The sequence below is a fragment of the Perca fluviatilis genome, chromosome 1 (assembly GCF_010015445.1).
Source record: "Perca fluviatilis chromosome 1, GENO_Pfluv_1.0, whole genome shotgun sequence".
Lineage (NCBI taxonomy): Eukaryota > Metazoa > Chordata > Actinopteri > Perciformes > Percidae > Perca > Perca fluviatilis.
This window is the reverse complement of record NC_053112.1, coordinates 36,769,323-36,791,435: the sequence shown is the minus strand read 5'-3', so window position 1 is coordinate 36,791,435 and position 22,113 is coordinate 36,769,323. Positions and strand designations below refer to the sequence as shown.

General features: G+C 41.5%; 1 protein-coding gene across 1 annotated transcript in view; it reads left to right on the top strand.

Annotated features, from left to right (window-relative positions):
* The window catches only part of rims1b (regulating synaptic membrane exocytosis 1b), a 106,063-nt gene that overhangs the window by 48,113 nt on the left and 35,837 nt on the right, over positions 1 to 22,113 (top strand). Inside the window, 13 exon segments of the mRNA XM_039796546.1 lie at positions 5,502 to 5,542; positions 6,938 to 7,048; positions 7,740 to 7,839; positions 8,458 to 8,581; positions 9,032 to 9,078; positions 9,220 to 9,335; positions 9,422 to 9,552; positions 10,535 to 10,706; positions 11,999 to 12,152; positions 14,046 to 14,102; positions 17,304 to 17,457; positions 18,560 to 18,676; positions 21,551 to 21,613. Of these exon segments, the coding sequence (XP_039652480.1) occupies positions 5,502 to 5,542; positions 6,938 to 7,048; positions 7,740 to 7,839; positions 8,458 to 8,581; positions 9,032 to 9,078; positions 9,220 to 9,335; positions 9,422 to 9,552; positions 10,535 to 10,706; positions 11,999 to 12,152; positions 14,046 to 14,102; positions 17,304 to 17,457; positions 18,560 to 18,676; positions 21,551 to 21,613 (1,387 nt within the window).

The following is a 22,113-nucleotide window of genomic DNA, read 5'->3' as shown; positions in this document are numbered from 1 at the left end:
ACCGGCTGAGGTGGATCTGAGGGACCGTGAGGGTTGGTAGGGGGAGAGGAGGTCAGTGAGGTATGAGGGGGCCAGATGGTGGAGGGCTTTGTAGGTGAGGACCAGGATTTTGTAGGTGATCCGGTGGGAAATAGGAAGCCAGTGGAGTTGTTTTAGGACTGGAGTGATGTGGTGCCAGGATTTGGAGCAGGTAATGAGGCGGGCGGCTGAGTTCTGGACCAGTTGCGGGCGTTGATGTTGGTAGAGCTGATGCCGAGGAGAAGTGAGTTGCAGTAGTCCAGTCGGGAGGAGATGAAGGCGTGAATGAGTCTTTCAGCAGCGGGGGGTGTGAGAGAGGTCTGATTTTGGCGATGTTGCGGAGGTGAAAGAAGGAGGTTTTAATGACTTGACGGATGTGAGGCCCAAGGGAGAGGGTGGAATCAAAGATAACGCCGCGGTTGGGGGGGCCTGGGGAGAGGAGAGACAATGGTGCCATCGATGGTGATAGTGGGGTTATTGGTTTTGCTGAGTGTGGATTTGGAGCCGATCAGAAGGAATTCTGTTTTGTCGCTGTTGAGTTTGAGGAAGTTGTGTTGCATCCAGGTTTTAATAGCTGACAGACAGGAGTTGATGTGGGAGAGGGGAGGATTGTGGGGGGATTTGGTGCTGAGGTAGATCTGGGTGTCGTCAGCATAGCAGTGGAAGTCCAGGTTGAAGTGGCGGAGTATCTGACCAAGAGGGAGGATGTAGATGATGAAGAGGAGGGGGCCAAGTACGGAGCCTTGGGGAACACCTTGAGTGACTGTGGCTGTGGCAGAGGTGTGGTTGTGGAGAGAGGTCCTATAGATTCCCATATTTAGTCCCATTTATTCATCTCTGATCACCAGTGGCTTGGAAAGGGGGGTTCTTTAACAAAGCATTATACATAACACCGCTACCAAACTAAAACATTTTTGTATTGAATGCAGAAAGATTTTTTTTCACCCCTTTCATTGTATTACATGTCGAGAGGCTCACTGGCCTGGGACTAGCCTCCGTTAGCCAACCTTTGGCCAGTGAAGAGGATTCAGAGAAAATAATACAACCAACCATCAATCTGAAAAAAGGAGGGGCAACAGAGGGCACTGATTATGCACTGCCTTCAATGGTGCAATCTTTTGCCAGGTGGCCCGCCTTTCCGCAGTTGTAGCAGTTAGTCTCGCTGGCTTTACTGCAATGCACAGCAACGTGGCCAATATCGCCACATGTGTAACATTTCACCTTATCGCAAAGTTTCTGGATGTGGCCAAACCTAAACTAAACTAAACCTAACTGTTAAACCAAACTATGTAGCTACTATGAAGCTATGGAAAGCTGAGAGGAGCTGCACATACAGCAGAGACCCCTTTCATATTGTCACATTGTCATCACTACACTATTAATGTAAAAATATTATAGCCACTCTAAGTAATATTCCAGATATTAATATTAAGTCAGATGACTTGTTGTTTTGTGAAAGGCCTGTATGATTGCCCTGTCGGGCCGTGTTTAAACCACATTATCAAGACATCCTATATAAAAAAAGCCAGTAAATTATCTATATTGGATCTATTGAGTAAGTACCTGTCTAACATGCAAACATTAGCTTTATTGATTTAAAGATATAAATCAGGGGATGAGAATTCACAAACAGTAGAATGGACTGTTTGCACATTCCACTGGATTACATTCTCTGATTTAGTGGTTAACATAAAAATAAGCTAAACGGCTCCACTCCCTCTAGTGATCATCAGAGGGTCAAAACAATAGTAGTAAATAGCCCAGCCATATTTCCAGGAAAGTATTAATTTATCTTTATATTTTCTTGCAAACAACCTAATAGTAACGTACAAGTATGCCATTACCTAACATAATCTGAATTCATTTAGACCTGGTAAACATTCTGTCAACTACAGCGTATTTGACAAGTAAGAAAAGTTTAATGCAGAGCACGAGCATTGAGGCAATGCGTGCACATATCTGGGATTACAAGCTTTGTTTTTTTTTGTTTTTTTCACTCAAAAAACAGACATGATGGATGCTGTTATGTAATTTTCATGCAGAAACAGTCCAAGAATCCTCTTAGCAGGATTATTGTAAACCGTGTTTACATTGAGGTTTCCCATCCTGCCCAATGAATTGCATCCCACCGGATATACAAGTCTCGGAGACTGAGGCTTTAATGTATAGGGATAGGCGGTGGTGCCCTGCCCTGCCTGAAGGATATTTACACCAGGCGTCTCAAGAAAAAGTCTCGTCTGTTGAGGTCGGGAAGCAGGTTTGACTCAATGTTTGAAGTAAAATGGAAGCAGGGAGAGATTTAATGTAACTGGGTTACTTCCTTGGCGTAAAGTAGAACACCAAGGTGATAATGGTGCCGAGGAAATGGAAGAGGAAGCCTGCTGTTGGGATGACACTGTGTCCCAGTGCACCTCAGTCGTGTGTGTGTGTGTGTGTGTGTGTGTGTGTGTGTGTGTGTGTGTGTGTGTGTGTGTGTGTGTGTGTGCGTGTGTGTGTGTGTGTGTGTGTGGGGTATTCCTACATTTACCAGAATTACTTCAAAGGTGCCCAGAGGATGAGCATGAATATGAACTTGTTGTAATATACTGTACTACTATATATGTTGGTGCAGGAAAGTGATTTTCTTTGATTTTTGAAATCATAACGCTTTATGTCTTTAATTTGTCGCCTGTCTTTTCCACTATGTAGAGCATCAGTGCAAATTTGAAGTCGAAAAAGAAGCCATTGCTTTAACTCTGATGCCAAATTCTGATATTTAGCACTGATGATTCAGATCTGTTTCTGATGTCAGTCTCTGTTGTACTTAGTGCTGGAAGCAGCCTTGATCCAGAACCATCATTGGAAGTCAGAAATTGGACATTTGAGTCAGTTAGGGCTTTCCTAAAATTTGCTACAGTAAGAATGCCGAAAATACAAACTCACTGAATAGTAGCCAATGTTCTCAGTAAACATTTTGGTGGTAAAACATTATATTAGTAGGGTGCAAAGTAACAAAAAAAACACAATTTACTGTGATCAATAAAGTTATTTCAAACCATGTAAAATCAAAGAGTGCATGGTTTGTACCTATAGATGTATACATTTTTTTGTTTTTAAAATAAAACTTTCCCCCGATTTGCTTTCCTTTAAAATTGAAACGATACAAACAGCACTCCATAAATCCCAAGGAAAAAATATAATAAAAAAGGAACTCAAAATGAAATAGCACAACGTGGTGTGAACATTAAACACAGCACTTTCAAGCCTGAGAGCGGGTTTTCACTTTGTGACGAAAACAAAATACCTTAACCCAGGAAACCCTAACCCTAACCCTAATTCTTTCATCTGGAATGTTTTAATACAAACCACCATCTTTTTCCTAAATTTCACAAGTCATTTTAGTGCCTAAACTTAACTGTCATGTTGACTGTGTGATGCTCACTTTTTCTGGCTAAACTCCACTACATGGCCCCTGAAAGGAGCGTCATTTTGCGGTGCCTGTAGCCGGCTCACAGTCACCTATTGGCGGCTAAACAACTGCTGCTGGTAGCCGGCGTCCCGGAGCTCTGTAGCGGTGAAATACAACCAGCAACTGCTGCTCGGATTTTATCGTTCTATGGGACTACAGACTGTTCACGTTACAGCGCTTTACTTAGTTTAAAATACTTCTATTAGGTATATAATATATGGTCTATTGGTGAAGAAGCATTGAGCACTTTGAGGGGGGGGAATTCAGCAGAGGCAGGGATATGTAGACCAGAAAGGGAGAAATCACACACATCCCCCTTGGAATCTAGATCTATAGGTTAAATTATCCCATGCTGTTATGTAGGTAGTTTGTGTAGACCATGTGCTGGAGGTGGGCGTTAAACAGGTTGATGGGATGTAGAGAATTTTTATACATCATGTTGGAGGGATTTTGTTGCGCTTGTTCATTTTAGTGCAATTGGTAAAATAGCAGATGGAGCGGAAGACACACACACACACACACACACAGTTTATCAAGAACAATACTATGTTAATACCTGCAAAGAGCGGATGCTTTGATGTAGCATCAGTTAGAAGAGCAGCCCAGATTTTGTAATCTGCCCAGCATGTTCCCTATCCCAAACCAAAAACCCCTACTCAGCAGTTCAAACTGTGGAGTCAGCATTTATCCTCTCAAGCATTCTCAGTGGACTTTCAGTTTTCAGATTAGCAGCACTGGAGTCATGTCTACACAGACTTTTTTTTTCTTTCTGATTTCCAGAGCAGTCATTTTTTTTCATTTGATTCTCAATGTATGCTCCTAAAAATGTGGGTGCATGTGTTGCATATGTATTTTCCATACAGTTGAAGGTTGAGTCTCTCCCTTCCTGCTCTCTTTTCCCAGAACCTTCCACTGTATCTTTCACTTACCTTGAAACTGAAGCTCTTTAAAGTCTTTTTAAATCCCCATCTGATGTCATCTTGCTGTTGTTTTATGCCTGTGGTGGAAAAGTGGCCACAAACCTGACAGGCTTCTCTGATTTTGGTGCTGGACCAGTTAGTTCTACTCAAGCTGACCATCTGTCAGTGTTAATGAGAGCTGGACTACTCTGACAGGCACTGGTGTCTTTGTCCCTGGCCAGGCTCTGGCATGAGCTCTGGACAGGCCAGCACAATGAATCAGTTTGATTAAGAGTCAAGTTTTTTTTTAGCTGTGGTTCTGTAATGCTATTTTAATTGGCTTTTCTCACTACCATTATTATGTAACTTGTACGTCTTTGTGATTCTTTTTTTACTTCCATTTAATTTCTAAAAGAGCATTGTGAGGAGGTATATTACAAAACTATATATTTGTCAAGGTGGACATGGTCCATACGTGGATCCTGCCAAAAGAAGTATACATTTGAGCATTCCCATAGTATGTCTATAAAAGTGACCAGTGTTTCAGGTTGGGAAAGATGTATAAGAAAGAATGGGAATACTATGACAGAGAGAGGCCCTGACAACAGTGCCCCAAACTGTGTCAAAATCTTTCTTTTTACCTTTAGCCAAGGAGTTTATGCTTTCTGCTTGGTTTGTCTGTTTGTTGGTTCGTTTGTTCGCCTGTCTGTCAGCAGGGTTACAGAATAACTATTGGTCTGATTTTCATAAAACTTAGCAGAAAGGTATAGCACAGGCCAAGGAAGAACCTATACAATTTCGGAGTGGCTCTAAGTTAGAGGGCGGATACACAAAATATTTTTCACCTTTTGTTAACGTTGTGAGATGGGGCATTTTATGCTGCATACATGTGGTGTCGGAATAATCGGAAAAATTAGTTCCTGACTGGTAAAATTCACACTGCATTAACATTGTAAGATAGGACATGCCTTGGCGGAGGACTGCAGTCTCCGAGTGCCCTTCTAGTTTAATATATAAAACCTAAAATCTTTTTCCCAGTCTCTCCTACCTGGAACTATATGATATACATTGCATAAGAGATACATTTCTGCTGGGTACTGACTGAGTCCTCTTTCTCTTTCTCTCTTTCCGTGCAGGTGATTGGGACTGTCATTCTCTAGATCCTACAGTGTGGCATGTAAGTTTCAACAAAACATGACAGATTCAGAGCATTATTATGCTGCGTCTTCCCCGATTACTTACAGTAACTCACATACACATGCAAACACACACAAATTATTTAAGGACCGGTATGTAGGATTTAATGGCATCTAGCTGTGAGGTTGCAGATTGCAACCAACTGAATCCCTCCCTTTCCAAGCGTGAAATGGTCAAACGTAACGTGAAAACGCTAAAGGCCCTCTCTAGAGCCAGTGTTTGGTTTGTCCGTTCTGGGCTACTGTAAAAATGGCAGGCTCTATGGAAGAGGACCAGCTCCCAGTGTAGATATGAAGGGCTCATTCTAAGCTCAGGAAAACATTTGTCTTCATCCTTTCAGGTTTCAGGTGATTATACACAAATTAAAACATTATTATTCCCTTATAAGATCCAATATGTATCTAGATACATGGGCTACGATACGGTTCAGGGAGGATACATTTTAATCTGGAACGATTCAGTGCAATTCGATGTTGAAACCATTTAGTGCGATACAATAAGATCCGATTCAATCTGATAGATACAGTTCATATTTGTTTAATGTACACACATTCATTATAATTTAAAAAAGCCAATTCTTTCAAAAGAAGCATTGTCTATCTTCAAATGAATATGTATTTTCTAAAAGGGGCCAGAGAATAGTAAAGCCAACGTTCGATGCTGTTCGAATACACTGTAACTTCAACTTCATTAGCTAGCCTCTTATGACCAAAATAACATCCACATCAGCTCCATGTTAAATGAAACTGCCTCCTTGCTGCTGTAGTCAGTAGAGACAGTAACTCAAACACACGTCCACGTTACACAGCCATTGTGAGCACTCCAATACTAATCATATGCAGTATTACGTGAGTATACACGTGAGCACAACAATACTGTTGTGAGCGTTAGCATGCGGGTAGCGGACTTTTGTGCTAATGTAACTGAACATCTTAGAACATATGAACGCCATTATAATCTTAACACACCCAAATACATATTATACCAGTCTGCTCACATATTTAAGAACACACACATGGATTGATGACTCACAGACCGCAAGTACAATTTATATCATCAACAATGTATTCTTCTCAGCCACTTTTCGCCGCCAACGAATCTTGGTCCATTTAGAACGATGCAGGGGTCCGGATACCGATTTGTATCGGTGAATCTTTACACCCCTAATAATTAGAATATTATATTCCATTTCTGTCATTAGATCCCCCCTAAATCCTACACACTGGTAATGCATTAATTAATTTGCGCCTCATTTTTACATACAATTACATAGTGTATAATGAACTGAGGAAATTTACAATTTCCTTCCCTCTTCTCTGTTTTCCCTACATTCTTCCCTAACCTCCTTCACCATGCCTCATAACTTTTCCTATAGCATCCAGTTACATGGCAGCCGTCCAAAGAGGGCGACCACCTAATCGGACGCATCACGCTAAGCAAGAGGTCGGCAATGCCCCGCGAGGCTGGCTCCCTCCTCGGCCTAAAAGTAAGCAGACAATCACCCACATTCAGACCTGGATCACACCTAGCCCGTAAATAATCTGTTAGTATTTGTTTTAACTTCAGTTGAGTACTAAATGAGCTCAAACTGGAAATAGTGATGTTTTGTAAATCCTGGGAAAGCTGCATGGTTTACTGGGTAATGGACATTGAAATTGATACAAATATGTAGAATAGTGCCTGTTGGGCAATGACTTGTCTCGCATTGCCAGACCTTCCTCCACAGCGCCGCGGAGGAGGGTCGGGCTAGTCCACACAGCATTCCGGGATGGGAGGAAAATCGTGCTCTGGTTTATTGGCATTTCTTTAAACCAATCACAATTGTCTCCGGCCGGAGCAACGGTGCCTCTGCAAAATCGTCTCAGGAAGGAACTTGTTTTGGTGGAAGATAATGTATGTTAAAAAATTGTTTTTAGTCGTGCAACAGAAAACTCAGATTGGACAGATAGTCTAGCTAGCTGTCTGGATTTACCCTGCAGAGATCTGAGGAGCAGTTAACCATAGTCCTCACAAATCCACCGTAGTTTAGAATGCCAACAAAAGGGAAAGCGGAAGGTGACGGACATCCGGCCGAAAATGGGGGACATCTGGCAGAATTTCCGGCGGCATCTGAATAATCCCCTAAATGAAACGTCGTCATTGATTCATTCATTCTCCTTTCTATCCTTTGTGTGCAGGTGGTAGGAGGGAAGATGACAGAGACGGGGAGACTCGGGGCCTTCATCACCAAAGTCAAGAAAGGCAGCCTTGCAGATGTTGTGGGACACCTACGAGCAGGTGCAAACATTGTTTCTATAGTGTGCAGGAGCTGCAGATGACTCAGCAGGTGTTGCAATAGCCTGAACAAAGAGTAACATCTAGTGGGAATCAGTGCTAACATTGGCAAGCTAGGAACTAGCTTCAAGTGAAGCTATTTAGCCTAGCTTGTTAGCTTGCACTTTCTGAGTGGAATAGAAACTTAGCAGCTTACATATGTTGAATGTTATAAAGGTGAGATGGCTTGACTTGCTTTCAGCTGATAGCCAACACATGGCCAAAAGTGTCTTGTATCAACGTTTGTAGGTTAAACAAAGTGTGACAATCTCCAGAAAACAGTGCACTGTTGATAGCAACGTCAGCTTTCAGATGTTAGCCAACCGCTGCGAAAAGAAGCACCCACTCAGACTTAAAGTTATTAATTTCCACAAATATGTCCAAAAACAGTTTTATCCTCTTGAAAAATATGCATAATAGCTGCATTAGCATTGTAGTTTCCTCACAACAAAAGTGAAGTGAATTCAAATTTCAGTTTGACTTCAGGATGTACAAGTCTGTGTTAGTTTTTCTAATCAAATGAACTGCGAGATGAGCCTCAGGCTGGATCATCATTATGTATGTCGGCCATCTTGGTTCCAGGTGACGAGGTGCTGCAGTGGAATGGGAAGTCGTTGCCGGGGGCAACTAAGAAAGAAGTGTACAACATTATCCTTGAATCCAAGGCTGAACCTCAAGTGGAAATAGTTGTTTCAAGACCTATAGGGTAAGATTAACGTCATCAATATGCAATAATTATCATTAAAGTACTTGAACATTGGCATTGACAGACACTTTTGATATGTCTCCTTCCTTTATCTCAAAGCTCTATCCACCGAATTATGTCCAAAAACTTCTTGAGAAAAGTGTATAGAGCATATCAGTAAGTAGTGTTGATGTAATGGGTGGAGCCCCTTCCCCTCATGCCTTCCCTGAAATCCTGAGATCCAAAAGATGAATCCCTTTTTCCAGTTATCCTTTTCTCCTCTACTACCCAACCCGTTTAACATGTAAACGTGTATTTGATTGACTGCTCGCCCTTCTTCTACCATACAACTGTTTGTCGACATGAGTCTTTCACTCATTCATTCAGATGAATGTTAAGTCCTGTCTGCCCATCCTGAAAGTATCTTTAAGTATATTCTGTACTCACTGACTCTCTTTCGCCTTTTTACAGAGACATCCCAAGAATCCCAGAGTCATCCCACCCTCCTCTAGAATCTAGTAAGTAAATATGTGTAGCTTTATTGGCTATATATGGCTCTAAGTAAAGCTTCCGGAGAGAAATACACTCTTCAAAGTGTACTCTAAGTCTAAATTTTGGGGTTGATTGTGTTTTCTAACAACTGTTGTTCTCTGTAACAGCAGGCTCCAGTTCCTTTGAGTCGCAAAAGATGGACCGTCCCTCGATATCAGTGATGTCCCCTACCAGCCCCGGGACCCTCCGAGACCTTCCTCTGGTACTGCCTGGACAGCTCTCTGTGAGTATCTGAAAGAGGAGCCATGTGGTCCATGTGAATGGATATAAACATGCTTAGAGGCTAACGATCTCCACACATTTTTACAGGTGAAGCTGTGGTACGACAAAGTGGGCCATCAGTTGATAGTCAACGTCCTTCAAGCCATAGACCTGCCACCCCGACCAGACGGACGACCCCGGAACCCCTATGTCAAGATGTACTTCCTGCCTGATAGGAGGTAAGGTCATTGTATTCATTTTCTTGTATTTAGTCTCACATGTACAGTACATCAGTAATTACTACATGATAAATGAGTATCATACCAGCAGTAAGGACTATAATCAAAGGGATATCTATCTGCTTAATCTTATAGTTTTAATTTGCTGTATGAAGAATTTAAAAGTATTTAATGCCAACAACTTGCCATCATCCACCCTTGTTATTTTAAAGGTCCCATTTTGTAAAAAGGGAGATTTCCATGTATTTTGTGATTATAAAGCAGGTCAAGGTGCTATATAAATACTGTGAAAGTATCAAACGATCAATTCACAGAGAAATGCACACAGCCTGTATTCAGAAACTGTGCCTTTAAACAAGCTGTCAGGACTTCTGTACAGTTGTGATGTGTGATATCACAACTATACTATACTATACTATCTATATATATATATATATATATATATATATATATATATATATAGGTAGAAAGTGCCGCTACAGTGCGGTTACAGTTATTCCCTGGCTGCAATGACGAGATGAGCACAGATGCGGAAGACCTGGAAACGCTAACCGATCAGAGCAGACTGGGCTTTTTTCGGGAAGGGGGCTTAAAGAGACGGGGTGTTTTGATAGCTCACCAGGTTGAGCGTTGTACTAAGGCTCAGTCCTTACCACGGTGGCCCAGGTTTGAGTCTGACACATTGCCCTTTGCTTCATGTCATTCCCTCTCTCTCTCTCTCTCTCCCACCATTTCCTGTCTTCAGCTGTCCTATCAAATAAAGGCCAAAAATGCCCCAGAAATAATCTTAAAAATAAAATAAATTAGAGACAAGTGCTAAATCGGACAGAGGGTGAATGCAGGTATATTCACACTGACAGTATGAGAAAAAGCATGTGCTTTTTGAACATTAAAGTGTGTAAACATGTTCTAGTAGAAACTCAAAATACCAGTATGAACCTGAAAATCTGTAAGGGAACTTTTTACAGTTATTTTTTTTTTTTTTAAAAAAAAAAAAAAAAAAGTTTTTTTAAAAAAAAAGAAAAGAACCCAAGTGGAACCAGACCTTCTTATATTCCCACGTTCACCGGCGGGACTTCAGAGAGCGCATGCTAGAGATCACAGTGTGGGACCAGCCCAGAGTCCAGGAGGAGGAGAGTGAATTCCTGGGAGAGGTGGGACACACATGATATCTATATACTTCTAGATTTTTTTACACTGCAATAATTTGCAGGTAGAGCCGTTGCTGCTACATTACCTGCATTTCTTAATGCTGTTATCATATGTGTTTTTCTTATGGACAGTAAACAGGAATATAGTGTCTATACTATAATGTTACATATACAGTATATGCTGTATCATAATCTGCAAACAGTACAAATGTAAACAGTGCAAGTTATGAATGTGCAAACTGGAGATATGTAAACAGTTATGAGTACAGTTTTGAGGTAGACCATGAGTATAAACTCCTATTTGCTGTTAGGAGTGTGATGGCAATAGGAAAGAAAGAGTTCTTTAGTCTGGTGGTCCTGCATTTAACACTTCTGTACCTCTGGCTGAGCCTTCTTTACCAGCTGTGTGGCATTAAGTGTCCAAATGAGGTCCTCACTTATGCAGACGCCTAGGTATATGAAGCTGCTTAGGTCTCCTCTTCTTCCTCATGTCCACTATCATCTCTTTCGTCTTCTCCATTTGAGGGTGAGGTTGTTGTCCTCACACCATGATACCAGACTGGCCACCTCCCTCCTGTAGGCCGCTTCGTCCCCGTCAGTGATGCATCCTGTCACTGCGCTCTCCAGTGACTTGTATTGCGTGAAGGAGCTTCCTTGTCAATTTCGTCTGCTAGCAAACAACAGAAAAATGCCTAAAAGTTGCTGTGGTATTATTCACTACCAACAGGGTAAATAACCCATGACTTAAGTTTTTATAAGCTGCCGACCCGAAAAACTGAGCTTTTATGAAGACAAAAGTGGATACAGACGTGAGGAATCGGCAGAGAGAATGGGGAGACTGTGGGATCCGGACATTAAAGCTAACGTTATGTCCAACATTACGTTTGCAGCAAGCATTTTGTTACCAAGTCAAATATCCAAATGTCAATTTCAGCCTAGCTATGTCTGTAAATTAAGCTAACACACGTTCCCATTCTCTCTGCTGATTCCTCACGTCTGTATCCACTTTTGTCTTCATAAAAGCTCAGTCTTTTGGTTTGGCAGCTCATACAAACTTTAGTTACATTGCACATATGACCACACAGCAGCTTTTAGGGATGTTTCTGTTGTTTGCTAGCAGACGGAATTGACGAGGAGGCTCCTTCACGCAATACAAGTCACTGGAGAAGTGGTTCCACAGACACACAGTCCCAGCTGCCCAAACCACTCTGACAAAGTGGATCCACCCAACTGTTTCTCTTTTGCTCACTCATCTGCCTCTTCCACCCTTTATCTCCCTGTCCTCTCTCTCTCAGATCCTGATAGAGTTGGAGACGGCCCTGCTGGACGACATTCCTCATTGGTATAAACTCCAAACACATGACATGTCCTCTATACCTCTGCCCCAGCCTTCCCCGTACCTCCCGCGCAGACACGTCCATGGAGACAGCCCCAGCAAGAAACTACAGAGTATGTCTGCTTTTATACAGTATTTTAAGTCTGTGTGTGTATACATATGTGTGTGTTTATGTTAGGGCTGCACAAAACATTTTTTTTTATTTTTTTTTATCGTTATTGCGATATCAACTGGCGAGAGAAAGGCTGCGACATATCGCAAAAGACACTTAGAGGTTTTTTGAGTTAGTTGTTCAAAGTTCAAGTTCGATAGTTCTGGAACAATTAAATAAATATAAATAAGTCTAATAATAATAATAATAATAATAATAAAATACATGTAAGTTTATCTAGAATCACATATACTGTATTATAAAATAACAACATGAGATAATAATATATAATGAGCTGAAAATGTTAGATAAAAGTACTGAAATATATATAAATGTATCTAATATTTATATATGAAGAAAAGCTAACATTATATAAGTAGGAGCATCAGGATACCTTATCGCCACATGGTTATATTGGACAGTAGAAATAAATAAGCAGCGATATTTGTATTGCACATTGCCCTCCTGATTATTGTTACATGCCATTTCCAGAGTTCAGTTGTGTTATGGCAGTTGGGAAATTTGGGCAAGCTATTTTTCTTTGCCTGTTGGTGCGTATTCTGGGTTGAAAGAAAATATCAGCAGAAAGCTGCACTTTAAAATCTGTCATTCTTTTTTTTGTGGTGCTTTTATGTTCAATTCAATGTTCAATTTGTTCAGTAGCAGAATGTTAGAAATTATTTCCTTTCGTTTGTTTTAAATCCAATAGCAATTTGTTGTATTTTAGCAGAATACTTAAAGCAGCAGAAATGCAGAACTGAGTACACTTAATGATCTGTTTATTTATCGCAAGTAATATCATTATCGCGATATTCAACAACGTTATCACCAAGGGTGTAACTTTGGAGGGGGGGGGGGGCGGAGGTTGAGATCTCCACCTATGTAGCGAAAACGTTTGTTTCAACATTAGGGGGGACAAATTATAACCGGGGTGTCTAGGTCTTCCCCCAGGAAATTTTGAGCATCAAACGCTTCATTTCCTGCATTGTGGTGAATTCTTCTGCAACAGTTTGTGCCTTTTCTCCATCCAGTTATGGTGTAAATGCCTTTATTCATGTGAATATTATTATTATTATTAAAGCTATAGTGCGTAGTTTCTGTCACCCCCATTGAGGAATTCTAAGTAATGACAACAACACTGTCTGCGCGTCCACATGATACAAGCCTTCTGTGATCGCGCACCACGCCCACCCCTCCTCCACACAGCTGCTAGTAGCCAAGGAGGACACGGAGGATTAAAACAACATGATGGACTCTTCAGAAGAGGTCATTATCTTCACTCGAGTTTTTGCACGGGAAAGTCACCGGACGCCCCAATCCTCTGAACATAGTCCTACTGAGAAATCCAGAGAGAGTTGTGTGGAGCTGATAGTCTTAATTAGCTTCGTAGCAACTCATTTGGCAATGGCTTGAATGTAACGGACATTTATTAATATCAAAAAGTTACACACTAAAGCTCTAATTAACTAATCTGCTGAATTGTTCAAAACTTTCTGCAGATTGAAAACATTACATGTTTCGAGATGTTTATTTTTTAAGGAATTATGGACATCTTAACAACAAATTTAGACTTTTTGACTACATTACCCCTGGACAGTTTTTATTATTGGGGGATGGTGGGGGGGGGTTGTAACCTCATATCGTGCAGCTCTAGTACACGTGTGATTTAATCCCTGTTTTGTGACCCTACAGTGCGTCTGAGTGTGTGCTTGCTAACCTTTCCTTTACTGAGCTTTCTCTCAGTGACAACAGAAACCTCTCAACCTTACCCTGTCCTCTCTCTATGCGTGTGTGTGTGTGTGTGTGTGTGTGTGTGTGTGTGTGTGTGGTTTGTGTGGTGTGTATGTGTGTGCAGGGTCTCATCGCATCATTGATTCAGAGTTTGATGATGGTTTGATGGTAGTGACTAAAGGTGGGTGGGGGACATGGTTACCGAGCATTTTCCTTGTAGTAGCCTGTAGGCGTCCAGCACTGGGTGAGAGAGCTTCTTCTTTGCATCCTCGCTCCATCTGTTTTCTTAAACCTTCCAGCCCTCCTCTTTTTTTTTTTTTTTTTTTTTTTTTGGGCTCCACTGTATGTTTTAATTGTTTTAGAACAAAATGTACCCAAATTTAAAGTAATTAATCTGTGCTGTGTCAGCGAAAGGCAAAACTTTTGCAATTTCATCATATTGCTACAGGACTGCAGTTGTTTCTGAACAGCAGTGTTGTAGTGCTGCAGTTTAGAAGTGCACTGTACTTCTCTGAGGCTGCAGTGAACGGCTTCTCCTCTTCTGCTGGCCCGTAGACACACTGAAGCACTGACTGCATGTTAGACTGTAGAGTACGGCTGAACGATTTCGGGAAACAAAAATCAAATGCCAGATATTGCAATTACGATTCGATTTGCGATTATTTCTTAAATAAATGAAAATTAGGACATCTCTTTAAACAATCTGTGATATGTAACATTATTCCAGCATTTATCTTATGAAAAAATAATCATAAAAAGAGGAATTTTAAATGTTAAACCAAATGTTACACCAGACATTCAACTAAATATTGCACATTTATTGCACACAATCGCGGTCTTCACGATTAGCTAATCGCATTCTTTGAAATCTTGATTCCGATTTGAAAACGATTAATCGCTCAGCCCTACTGTAGAGCTACAGTTGTTCACGGAGTTTCCTGCCATTCTCCTGCATGCTTCCAGTCCTGCCCAGACTTCACTGCAAGGACAATGAACAAGTACACTAGAATCTTTGCGCTATTTTTGGCCAATAGAATCACAAAACTGCTTTGCTGTTTGACTGTTTCTGCTGTGGCACCTGTCAGATGAAATGTGGACCTGGCTTTAAATATTTATAACTTTTTTATGGTTAATTTTAGCATTTACAAATGCCAGATAGTTTGCCACATGAGGGAGTTAAACGAGTGTTAGAGAGAGTTACATAATCTCCGATTTATTTGAACGTCGCTATGCTTATTTTTATTCTTATGCAAACACTGAGCTTACATTGTAATCTTGTAAAACATATATTTTATATTTTCTTGACACATTTGTGCTTATGCACTATGCTATGATAGATAGATAGATAGATAGATAGATAGATAGATAGATAGATAGATAGATAGATAGATAGATAGATAGATAGATAGATAGATAGATATGATAGCGTTTTATTATTATTAGACTCAAGGTCCATTTAGAAAAACAAAACTAAACAATTTGGGACCAGGCAATTCCCGGGAGCAAAAGCGTTCATTCCGAAAGTTACATCGCTGGTTGAGTTTGCTACTTTCTTCAGCTGGTCCTGAACGTTCTGTAGCGAGCAACACAGAGCGTGATCAGCGGGGTAACCGTTAATAGGGGTCCCCTCTCAATCAGGCCCCCAGGAAGTGCACCGGGCTTTGAAGCAAATTCGACATAGTGGCCAAACCATGGAATTACAACGTCACGTTATTCCCTCTGGCCCAAAATGACTTTTTTTTCCTATTGACTTACATGGCGAAAGCAGAGATGGGGACTCGAGTTTGAGTCGTCCACACAGTGACTCCAGACTTGACTTGAGACTTGTCCTCAAAAGACTTCAGACTCGACTTGGACTCGAGATGCAGGACTCGTGAACTTCCTTTTATATTTTTAGTCAGTGACTGATGAGCTGAATGTTATTCCCCTCCCTGCGTAACCTATAACCTACCTACGTAACACGTAACGTATATCTGTTGCGCGGCCACACGTGAGAGAGGACGACAAAGATGTCGACCACACAGGCAGCTGCTGTGCCATTCATCAGAAGCTTTGGCTTTTGTTTGGGCCAAGACAACAAGGCCCAAACAAAAGAAGCGCTGAATGCTAAATATGTGGTATTAAGATAAAGGATTCTGGCTCAACCACATCTGATTTGAACAGGCACCTGAAACTATGCAGTGTTCTAAGCAGCCTGGATGAAACGCAGCGGTGACACAACACTCATTATAACCACGAGAGACTTGAGACATGAGTTGGACTCTAGCCCAAAGACTTGAGACTTGACTTGGACTCTAGCTCAGAGACTTGTGAGCATCTATAGGCGAAAGAGACGTCTGTAAACCAGTGGACAAATGTTTTTGTACATCATAACCCCCGCAAAATGACTCGTTTCAATATCAGAATGTGATCCATTCGGTCCGATGACATTTGGAAACTCTAGAAGAGCCGCACAATCAAATCATTTATTCCTCACGTAAGTTAGCGTAGGCTCGGAGGTCTCTAGTGCGCCTGCTCTATGGGCTGCATAGTGCGGAAGCATGCCAAAATTGTTATTCACAGTTTTCACAAAGGCTTCATGCGGCACTGAGCAGCTCTCATAGGAATCAACCATGAATGCAGTTCTTAGTGTACATCCCTCTCAATACACTACACAGTGTGTACATAATGCACTACTTATAAAAATGTCCTGCGCCGGAGAGCGATCTGTACCCAGCATGCTGTTTGGCGGTATAATAGTTAATAGGGGTCCCCTCTCCAAACACTGCCCAGTGTGTACATAACACACTACTAATAGTTATGTCCCATAGTTCACAAGAGCTCACACCTGACACTGCACTAGAAAATAATCGAAGGACAGATGTACAGAGACTCCTTCCATTTTAGTTCGATTGTTACGTACCTTGTGGATCACATGTGTATGACCTATTCTTTGTAGCCGTAGTTGTTAAGTTTCTCCGAGGGGTTAAAAGCCTGAACTATTATCTCATCTGGCACTCCATGCAGTGTGAAACAAGAACTGAGAGATGCAAATCTCACTGATCTCAGGTCTGACAGAGACATTGCAGAAACAGTCTACTACTCAGGCTAGCTCACATGACTAGCTAACCTGTTAGCTGGTCATTTGCCTGTAAAACATCCTGATGTGATGTTCTACAGTCTGTAAGAGAATGGCATCTGTAGTGGTAGTCAGTAGCACAAGGCTGACAACTGGTGCATCCTTATCAGACGACACACAAATAATGCCTGGATGTATGTGTGTGTTTCTGTGTGTTTCCATGTGTGAATTCTGTTTTTTTGCCCCTGTGTGTGTGTGTTGTGTGTGTGTGTGTGTGTGTGTGTGTGTGTGTGTGTGTATTTGTTTGTGTGTGTGTGTGTGTAGATGCAGAGCGTAACTCCAGGGAGAGAGAGCGGGGCAGTACGTTGGCAGTGCCGGAGCAGCAGCGGCCCGTCCAGCACCGCTCCCGTTCAGTGTCTCCACACAGAGAGGACTCCTGCAGGGCTCGGTCGCGGCCCGCACACATGCCCATGCAAAGGTCAGCAACACCTGCCACAATTACCTGATGAACTAGTGGAGTGTGTGCCGTCTGTGGTGACCATATTCCAGATTCAGCCAGCATCCAAACGGTAGTCAGTAGGTTAGTTAGGCTAGCCCTCATTTTCGGCCGGATGTCCGCCACCTTCCGTTTCAGCCTGACGCACAGAATTCCGTGAAATGATCATGAATCGTTAACACCACATTACCTGGTGGTGGCACGGAATATGTGAAAATTCCGTGTGGCCACCACGGAAAACAATGCCAATGTAAAGTCAATGAGAAGATGACGTAGCATTAAGAGCGACTACGGTAACGAGTACCATGTAAAGCCGAAATTCCGCGTAGAGAGGTTGGTTGGGGTGGTGGATGGGTCAAACACAGCACTTTCACCCAGGAGACCAGGGTTCGTGTCCCGCATGTCACGTTTCCTAAAGTCGCTTTCTTCTTTTCCGTCCCGTTCTTCTCGCGTGTCACAGAACCGTAAGCCCACCCACGACCTTTTCCTGAACCCAACCGTCCCGCTCTTCCCGCGTGTCATGGAATCGTAAGCCCACCCGTGACCTTTTCCTTAACTTAAGGGGCCATGTCGGGAATTTTCGGCGGTCCGTGTTCATTTCACGGAATTCTGTGAGATTTCCGTTTTCTTTGTGTTATAATTCTAATATCCGGTGGATTTGTGAGGACTATGGTTAACTGCTCCTCAGATCTCTGCAGGGTAAATCCAGACAGCTAGCTAGACTATCTGTCCAATCTGAGTTTTCTGTTGCACGACTAAAACTACTTTTGAACGTACACATGTTCCACCAAAACAAGTTCCTTCCTGAGACTATTTTGCAGCGGCACCGTTGCTCTGTCTGGCGCTTAGCGTCGTCAATGACGATTGGGATTGGTTTAAAGAAATGCCAAATAAACCAGAGCACGGTTTTCTCCCATCCCGGAATGCTGTGTGGACTAGCCAGACCCTCCTCCGCAGCGCTGTGGAATAGGGTCTGGCTATATGAGACTAGATCAAAACCAAAAGTAAGAGGGGACATTGATTAATATCACACCTAAATAAAAACCATAAAATAAATTCATCAGATATTTTTTTATTTCACCAGGAGCCTGGATGAGATCCACCAGAACCGCCACCACTCCCACTCCCCTTCCCGTTACCAAGACTCGCACTTAGAGCACCAACGCTCCGGGGACTCGGACTACGAGTACTCTGAGGACAGGTAACCTGTTGTTGGGATCTGTGGGGATCATCATGGATGTGGGGAGGGGTTATGACTGCGTGTTTTAGGTGACGCTTTACGGTAACACTTTATAATAACCATCATAAATAACTGGTAAATTGATAGTTCATTATTATTAGTTTCTAATTTATTTTTACCTTTATTTTACCAGTAATATTCCCATTGAGAGTCAGATTCTCTCTTACAAGCGGGTCCTGGCTAGGGTTGGGTACCAAAACCGGTTCCAACATAAACGGTAGTAACGAGACCGAATAAGAACAAACATTTTGGTGCCTCATTTCGGTGCCTGCTTCTTTTTTTTTTTTTTGCTGCACAGGAAGCTACCTTAGCGTTAGCTAGTAGCTGGATTGAACAGCTTACGTTAAGCGGTGTAAAGTGTGACTGTATTTCCCTGGAGGGGGACCTAACAGTCTGACTTCAGCTGCTGTTGACGGAAAAACAACACAGACGGTGCGTTCACTGGAAACTCGACAGCCTCGTGGTGCATTCATAGTTATTGGAAAATACCCTTTTCCCATCTGGTGCTTGTTTTTGTCGTTTACCAGCAATTTACTGGTGAAATAAGTCATTGTTATTATTGTTATTACAGTATTAATCAATCATTTAATTTTGACCATATGGCCTTAGCCATAAACAAGCCGTTCTTTAATGTCGCCAACTGTCGTTTTGTGCTCCTTTTTTATATTTTATATAATATACAATATATATAATATTATATATATTTAGATTCAGGCACCGTTTTAAAAGTATCGTTTTAGCACCGGTATCGGAAAAAACCCAAATGATACCCAACCGTAGTCCTGGCCAAAGCAGCATAAAAAGTTAAACAAACACCTCTAGTTAATAGTTATTATACTGTTAACAAACACTTACATTATGATTTACAAAGTTTGCTAATTATTAGTAATATTACAATGTATGTTAGTTTCATCATTAGTTTAGTGTCGCATGAAATAATAAGTTCATAAATTAAGCTAGATAGTTAATACTTTGTCAGTGGTTAACAATTGTTTTTTTAAAGGAACACGCCAAGTTATTGGGACTTTAGCTTATTCACTGTAACCCCCAGAGTTAGATAAGTCCATACATACCATTCTCATCTCAGTGCGTGCTGTAACGCTGTCTGACAGCTCCAGCATTAGCTTAGCCTAGCACAGAACATGCAGGTGAATGGTTCCAGTAATCCTACTGCTCCGAATTGTGACAAAAGTGACAAAATAACGCCAACATGTTCCTGTTTACAAGCAAATCATTCCGCCCAAGTACTATATTCTTCCACCTGAGAATATAGTTCCCGGTTTGTTTACTGGTTAGAAGATGGCTGTGTCTCATGTTACGTTGTTTTTTGTACACACTGTCGTTCTACAAATCACAACATGTAAATAGGAACATGTTGGCGTTATTTTGTCACTTATTGGGAGCAGTAGGATTACTGGAACCATTCACCTGCCTGTTCTGTGCAGGGCTGATGCCGTCAGACAGCCTTAACACGCACTGAGATGAGAAGGGTATGTATGGACTTGTCTAACTCTGGGGGTTACGGTGAATAAGCTAAATTCCCAATAAGTCGGCGTGTTCTTTTAAAACATGTATAAACATTATTTGAATGGCTATTATAAAGTTGCAACTAATGCTTATTCTAATTAGTTAATGAGTAAAATATGGTTTATAAAGCATCAAGTAACACAAATTTGGCCCCCATTAAATCTTTTTTTGGCAATCTAGAAGAGATGATTATTGGATTATTGGTTCACTGATAATGACTTTCTAAATAATGTTTATAGATGCTTTTCAAAGTCTTAATTAACTGTTAACAAGGTATTATATTCATCAGGTGCAACTTTTAGAATAGCCGTCCAAACAGTGTTTTATTGACGGTTTATAAACAATGTCTTAATCATTAACAAATCTTTATAAAATATATAAACTGGTATGATGTGAGCGACAATAAACTCTTAAAACAGAAATTATAGCAAAACTAATAATTAGTAAACGTTATTAATTGTCATTTTGTTGCTAGTTAACAGTAAAATAGTTCTCCTCCAAAGCGTGCTGAAGGAGGGTCTGGCTACTCCACACAGCATTCGGGGATGGGAGGAAAACGTGCTCTGGTTCGATAGCTTTTCTTTAAACCAATCAGAATCGTCGTTGGCGGTGAAAAGCGCCGTACAGAGCCGCTGCTAAATAGCCATGCAAGAGAAAAACTCAGATTGGACAGATAGTCTAGCTAGCTGTCTCAATTTACCATGCAGATATCTGAGGAGCAGTTAACAATAGTCCATAAATCCACCGAATTTAAAATTCCAACACAAAGAAAGCGGAAGGAAACAGTAAAGACATGCATCTGGCGGAATTTCCTGCAGCGCGGAGCAATCCTGGAAGTTGAACGTCAAGGATATGGACCAAAAGTAAAATAACTATTATGGTGGTTATTATAAAGTGTTACCCATTTTACTTTTGAATTATGTAAAAGAACAAGATGCACACACATTGGATCAGTGCTGCAAGAGGCTCATTCAGCAATGATTGGACCGAAGCTCTGGTCCAAAATGTACTCCCAGTATGGAGCCTTGACATGCTGATATTTACTTAGATTCTATAAAGGTTGAATCCTGTTTGGGTTGATCAATGTGTGTAATGTGATATTACCAAACTACTTTCTACTAATACCACTAACCGTGTGAAACTAGTCATTGCAACATGAATGCAACTGAACTGAAATCTCAGAGTTACGATTTCCTGGTTTCTCTCATTCATTAACTCACTTTGCCTGTCTGAGTTGCCATCCTCTTCTGTTGTGTTTTCTCGGGGATTGTTTCTCATTTGTTCACCCATCGTCATGGCAATGGCCAGTGAGGTCCTGGAGATGCACAGGTCTATCCGGGGCGGGAGTGCCGAGTGCCTGCACACAAACAGGTAAAAAATATAAATAAAAGAACGGCAACCACCGCTCAGCTTTATTTTAATAAAATATGCCATCTTTGTCATCATTTCCATCCTCACTATACTTTAACAACTCCATCTTAACACACTTCATGTTAATATTGTCAATGCAAACAGAGTGTGTGGGTTGTCCTAAATGCACTGTAGATACTGTAGTGTGTGTGTGTCTGCAGTTTTGCAACCGCATGAACACAAAATGTCTCAAGTGTCACTTCAGGATCAAGCAGTAGGAGCACACTCATAAATTCATGCCTGACTATTTTCTATCACCACAACTGTCTCATGAAAACACACACACACACACACACACACACACACACACACACACACACACACACACACACACACACACACACACACACACACACGCACACACCACACTGATGACTGTGTGAGGGGATTAGAGACCTGCTCAGTGGCTGACCTCAAAGAAGGCAAAGCTCTTTTGATTAATTTTCTTTTATTTATCTTTT